The sequence below is a fragment of the Oncorhynchus nerka genome, linkage group LG20 (genome assembly GCF_034236695.1).
Source record: "Oncorhynchus nerka isolate Pitt River linkage group LG20, Oner_Uvic_2.0, whole genome shotgun sequence".
NCBI lineage: Eukaryota > Metazoa > Chordata > Actinopteri > Salmoniformes > Salmonidae > Oncorhynchus > Oncorhynchus nerka.
In genome coordinates, this window is record NC_088415.1 from 91,601,060 (window position 1) to 91,607,983 (window position 6,924).

Below are 6,924 nucleotides of genomic sequence, written 5' to 3' on the forward strand. Positions count from 1 at the left end.
CACATCTGTTAAGAGTTGGGAGTTGGCACCTAGGACTTTTAACTGTTTCTGAAAAGTTGTCGATGTGAGAATGAATGAGTATTGTCTACACAGTGCCACGCTGACAAAAGGAATTCTTAGTTTCTACTTTCTACAAACCAAGATGTGTTCATTCCGCCGAGGGAGAGATTCTTCTCTTGGCTTCAGCACAAGAATGTTCTAGAAGTTTGTAGGCTGCATATCAGGGTCTATAGGGGTAGTAGTGCACTACTTTAGACCAGGGTCTATAGGGCAGTAGTGCACTACTTTAGACCAGGGCCCATAGGGAATAAACATTATATGTAGACCTAAAGATCTTCTTTCCTGAACGTTCAACAGTGCAGAATTGGAGAAAACCAAGTCATATCATCCAAAAGAACGAATCGGACGTGTGGATGAGGTGGCCAGTGTGGTCTGACGGTTAGAGCCGCAGATCACAGCATGTACACCAGGGGAGGAGCTGCTCAGAGGAGGACGGCTCATAACAATGGCTGGAACAGAGTGAAGGGAAAGGTATCAAACACCTGGAAAGATTGTGTTTGATACCATTCCACTATATTACTATATTACTATACTATATATCCAGCCATAACCACGAGCGTGTCCTCCCAAATTAAGGTAGAACCAACCTCCTGTGATATATATATAACAAATATAAATCCGACCCAGTGCCCTTTGACTTGAACTCTCTCCTACCTTTCCTGTCCTATCTATCTATATATAATTAAATGAAAATATGAGGATACTAACCTTTGACCTTAGCGATGACGGTGCCAGCGGCCCTGAGGATGTCTACAGAGTTGAGGGTGTGGTGTTTACCGCTGACAGACTTGAGAACTCGCAGCAGCTCTCCCAACCTCTCCTGTACCCGCTGAGGGAGAGCATCACGGGACTCTGGAAGAGGAGGAAAAAAAGAGTCAATGTGTCAAGTAAGATCTTTTAACAGAATAGAGTCGATAACTTCATTACGTAGTTGTCATAGCCGTCCTGGCTTTCTGGGGGGGGGGGGGGAGATGAGAAAGAGAAACAGAGTAGAGTATTGACATCAATTAAAACATAGGAAAGAGATCTGAAACAATAAAGATCCCACCAATAACACTGGCAGCTGCATCATTCAAGGTCATAGAAGAAGAAGCCATTGTTCCCCACTGACAACACTGTAGGATGTGTGGTCACCATCAGCCTGTTAGGTCACGTGTCCAGAGGGGGAGGGGCTCAGAGGAACGGCTTGTTTACTTCAGAGAAACGACTTTTCCCGAGCGTTCATGTGCTCGGTAAGGAACACAAGAACCATTCTCACTATTGACATTTGAAATCGCGGCCATGTTTGTTGCTATTTTTCAGTGGTGAGTGACGTCACGAGTTCAGCATGTGGGAAAGATCGGGGTCATACCCGAGTTTCCAAGTTGGAGAGGTCGTTCAACGTGCATTTCTCTCAGTAAGAAGGTCGTGTTTACAAGTTCCAGACATGACGTGCTTTGGAGTGAATTATAAGTTTGTATTTTTTGACTAGATTAGAAAAAAGGTGTTAGCTTGGAGTTTTGTCCGTTTGTAATTTTACCACAATAGATTCTATTTTACATAACAGCCATGTAGAATCTGTAAGTTAAATCCGAACTATGACCTGTTCCATTTTGACCCTCGGGACACCCCACTGTAGAGAACACATGGCATTGTTTTAGTGTTTACTGACACCCACATACGAGACAGCAATAACGTAGTCAGTAATGTCATTAGATGGAGGCATCTGTCACGTTTGTGTCTCTAAACTGGGGTTGTGTAATACAGGAGACTGCAGCAGTCGCGGTCAAGAGATACTGCAACGACCGTTTGTGTCTCTAAACTGGGGTTGTGTAATACAGGAAACTGCAGCAGGTCAAGAGATACTGATGAAAATGTCCCGTCCCACTTCAGTCGACAAGTCAAATAAATGGCTTTGTTTTGTTTTTTAAATTAAAGAAAAGTAAAACAATCTCGCTGTACAGAGCAACAAGTGACGATTAATTAAGTTCAATGACTGGCCTCATTTGTGCCAATCAGGTGATGGGCTAGTACTTAGACAAAGGGTAGGCTACTCCATCCTTCACTATGATCAGCCCTGAATTCTAACAGGGTTGTTGACAGCTACCCAGTGGGCAGAAACAACTGGAAGGGGATGTTTCCTTGTCCCTGTGTGGAATAAATCAGCAGTGCGTCCCAAATTGCACCCAATATAGTGCACTAGTTTTGACCAGACTCCATTGGGATCAAAACCACTATGGAGAGAATAGTGTTCCATTTGGGACAAGCCCTATGGCTTGGTAAGAAGAGAAATGACTGTCGTAACCGGCCGCGACCGGGAGGTCCGTGGGGCGACGCACAATTGGCCTAGCGTCGTCCGGGTTAGGGAGGGCTTAGTCGGTGGGGATGTCCATGTCCTTGTCTCATCGCGCACCAGCGACTCCTGTGGCGGGCCGGGCGCAGTGCGCGCTAACCAAGGTTGCCAGGTGCACAGTGTTTCCTCCGACACATTGGTGCGGCTGGCTTCAGGGTTGGATGCGCGCTGTGTTAAGAAGCAGTACGGCTTGGTTTGGTTGTGTATCGTAGGACGCATGACTTTCAACCTTCGTCTCTCCCGAGCACGTACGGGAGTTGTAGCGATGAGACAAGATAGTAGCTACTACAACAATTGGATACCATGAAATTGGGGAGAAAAAGGGGTAAAAAAAATGTTTAATAAATTTTAAAAAGAAGAGAAATGAGTAGAAGCCTAGTTCTATAGTAATCTGTTGTGGGTCTAGGGATATTGGCACCAGACAGTAGGTGAGTTCATGTCTGAGTGTCTCACCCACTGTTTAGGACTGACTGACGATATGATACAGCGTCTTGCAAAAGTATTCACCCCCCTTGGCGTTTTTCCTCTTTTGTTTCATTACAACTGTCATGACGTTGGCCTGGGGGGTAGGTTTATGACAGTCATAAATACCTCTCCCCCCCTTTTCTCTCTCTACACTACTGATGTGACATTAGAAAATCCCTTGGTTAACATAGAGATTTTTATTATTTTAAAAAATATTAGAAACTTTGAACATCGCTCCGAGCACCATTAAATCCATTATTAAAAAATAGAAAGAATATGGCACCACAACAAACCTGCCAAGAGAGGGCCGCCAACCAACACTCACAGACCAGGCAAGGAGGGCATTAATCAGAGAGGCAACAAAGAGACCAAAGATAACCCTGAAGGTGCTGCAAAGCTCCACAGCGGAGACTGGAGTATCTGTCCATAGGACCACTTTAAGTCGTACACTCCACACAGCTGGGCTTTACGGAAGAGTGGCCAGAAAAAGCCATTGCTTAAAGAAAAAAATAAGCAAACACGTTTGGCGTTTACCAAAAGGAATGTGGGAGACTCCCCAAACATACGGAAGGTACTCTGGTCAGATGAGACTAAAATTTTGTTTTGGACATCAGTCAGTTAAGAACAAATTCTTATTTACAATGACGGCCTACACCGGCCTACCCCGGCCAAACCCTAACCCCCCAGACGATGCTGGGACAATTGTGCACCGCCCTATGGGACTCCCAATCACAGCCAGTTGTGATACAGCCTGAAATCAAACCAGGGTCTGTAGTGAAGCCTCTAGCACTGAGATGCAGCTTTAGACCTCTGAACCAGGGTCTGTAGTGACGCCTCTAGCACTGAGATGCAGAGACTTTAGACCTCTGAACCAGGGTCTCTAGTGACACCTCTAGCACTGAGATGCAGTGTCTTAGACCACTGAACCAGGGTCTGTAGTGAAGCCTCTAGCACTGAGATGCAGTGCCTTAGACCTCTGAACCAGGGTCTGTAGTGATGCACTGAGATGCAGTGTCTTAGACCTCTGAACCAGGGTCTGTAGTGACGCCTCTAGCACTGAGATGCTGTGCCCTTAGACCTCTGAACCAGGGTCTGTAGTGACATCTCTAGCACTGATGCAGCCTTAGACCGCTGAACCAGGGTCTGTAGTGACGCCTCTAGCACTGAGATGCAGTGCCTTAGACCGCTGAACCAGGGTCTGTAGTGACGCCTCTAGCACTGAGATGCAGTGCCTTAGACCTCTGAACCAGGGTCTGTAGTGACGCCTCTAGCACTGAGATGCAGTGTCTTAGACCGCTGAACCAGGGTCTCTAGTGACACCTCTAGCACTGAGATGCAGTGTCTTAGACCACTGAACCAGGGTCTGTAGTGAAGCCTCTAGCACTGAGATGCAGTGTCTTAGACCTCTGAACCAGGGTCTGTAGTGACGCCTCTAGCACTGAGATGCAGTGCCCTTAGACCTCTGAACCAGGGTCTGTAGTGACGCCTCTAGCACTGAGATGCAGTGGTGTGTGTGTGTGTGTGTGTGAGTGACCGCTGCGTCACTCTGGAGCCCTGTTTTGAAGTTCCTCCTCCCTCAGGTGGTGAATAATATAGCCTAGGCCAATATACAAAGAAGTTGGCAAATTAAATCTGATCATTATGGATCATATTTTGACAGGTTGCACATCAAAATATCAATCAATCATTCCCTGGATATTAGATGAAATAGCTTGTCTAGATATTAGATGAAATAGCTTGTCTAGAGCCCTGCACTAATGACAAGTAACTCATTTATTGTTGTATGTATCATTATGTATATATTTATCGCGATGTGACGTTTTGGACCTGATCACTGACCCAGCGGACAGGACAAGGGGGATAGATGGGAGCGCTAAGCTAACGTTGTGCCGAGGTAGTCAACCCTCTCCCAAGAGCTGACACTCAACTGGTTAGCTAGCCTGGCTGGAACAAGCTTTTTGTTATAACTTTTGTTATACAGACTGACAGAAAACACAAAACATGACTTATTCTGTGAAACCTTGGCACGAGGTAGCCTAAAAACCATGACAACCAACCAACCAATCACCCACCCTGCCACACACTAAGTACTAGTACTGAGGTCTATAACTTCCTTTCTGGTCTCACCTATAGGTTGCCATTTGGTTCAAAGTTGTGCACTAAGTAGGGAATAGGGGGCCATTTTGGCACTGACTCACCTTTAGAGTGGCAGGTTTCTTTAAGGCTGAGCAGCACGTCTGCAAACCTCCGCACGTCGTCCAACAGGTGCATGACGTAGTCCGCATCCGCCCCAGGCGCTCCTGCCACGGTGAACCCCAGCCCCACACTCCCCAGAGGAGGCCTGGAGCTCCGGCCCATGTCCCAGGTCTTTGTCCACCCAGTCGACGGTGACCCTGTGTTGGGGTTGGAGATGCGAGACAGGCCCTGGGTGGAGCTGGAGCGATGCTGTTTGGTCTGTTTAGTATTACTCTCTCCTCCTCCTCTTCCTCCTCCAGTGTCACTGCTCTTCCGTAACATCCCAGCGGGTCACTGCCACCGGTGAAACTACCTAGAATACTCTACAGGCCACTGGGCTGTGTTACACCCCATGTGGGTGGTCCAGACCGGTCCCGGTTTGGGGCTCTGAAAAAACAGAGGCTGTGTCCTTTTATTTGTTTTGTTTTACTACATTTAGAAAATAGTTATTTAACTTTCTTTTCCTGTCATATAACATGTTTGTTTTGTGTGTAAATACATTTATAGCTTGTATTTTATTTATTTTTTTACCTTTATTTAACTAGGCAAGTCAGTTAATTAAGAACACATTCTTATTTTCAATGATGGCCTAGGAACAGTGAGTTAACTGCCTGTTCAGGGGCAGAATGACAGATTTGTACCTTGTCAGCACGGGGATTTGAACTTGCAACCTTCTGGTTACTAGTCCAACGCTCTAACCACTAGGCTAGCTTGTATTAATAACATGAAGATAAAAACGTAGCCAAATACCAGGGTTGGGTAGGTACATTTCTAAACATAAATCTGTTACAAGTTACCTGTCCAAAATCGTAATTTGTAATTACCCCAAACTCAGTAAATGTAATCTGATTATTTTCAGTTACTCTCCCCTTTAATAAAATACATTAGAAGAAGACAAAAAGGATCCATCAAACTCATTTGGTGCGTCATCATAGTAGTCTTGAGGTCATAGGTCACATTCGCTCAACTTAAAACATACCTCTTATTTTCAATGCCGAATTGAATGTCATTAATCAGAAAACTTAAGGTGTCATAATATATATATATATATACACACATTATGACAATTATGAAGTTTTCTGATTAATGACATTCAATTCAGCATTGAAAATAAGGGGCATGTTTTAAGTTTGTTCTTACAATATATATATATATATATATATATATATAAATAAAAAAAATCTTCCAGCAAACATCCTTTCTGAATTGAAAAGTCATCCAACGTGTAATTATCTAGTTAAAAAAAAAAAAAAGTATTAGAAATCTGATTACAATGATTTAGCTGGTAACGCAACAGAATACAGGTAGTTCTTTGTAATCAGATTACATCGGTTTCTCCCCAACCCCCCCGGTAATTACAGCGCAGTTCGTAAACCCACGTTACATTGTTCTTACAACTGAATGCATTTGTTTTTCATAAGGCGACTGTAAAACAAAACGACACCCGACATAGACTACATTTTACATTAAAAAAAGAAGCAGCTCAACGCCAATTTATTTTGTGGAATTAAAAGTAAATTATAAAACTCTAAACCAAAATGATCCCAAAAAAAAAGCAATTCATAAATTGCGACTGACGTTAAAAGCTAACTCGAATGGTGCCCTGGCCTGTAGCCTTTCTTATCAAAAAACAACAACATAAACTCACCTGGCTTGTACTTCAATGGTATTGCATCCAAAATTCTCAAGAAATGTTTTTTTTTATCCTTCATTAAAATCCACCCCCGCAAAAAAAGAGAGAGAAAAGTCTGTGGTTTTTTTCGGGAGGAGAATAAGCTTTGTTCGTGTGTGTGTTTATCAGAGGGGTTTTTGTTGAGCAACGCTGAGAGTGA

General features: G+C 44.1%; 1 protein-coding gene across 1 annotated transcript in view; it reads right to left on the reverse strand.

The window, feature by feature from the left end:
• Positions 1-6,924, reverse strand: part of LOC115122590 (rho GTPase-activating protein 29-like) — an 86,321-nt gene extending 79,397 nt beyond the window's left edge. The window contains 3 exon segments of the mRNA XM_065005966.1: positions 769-912; positions 5,056-5,479; positions 6,741-6,924. Of these exon segments, the coding sequence (XP_064862038.1) occupies positions 769-912; positions 5,056-5,374 (463 nt within the window). The 5' untranslated portion in view covers positions 5,375-5,479; positions 6,741-6,924.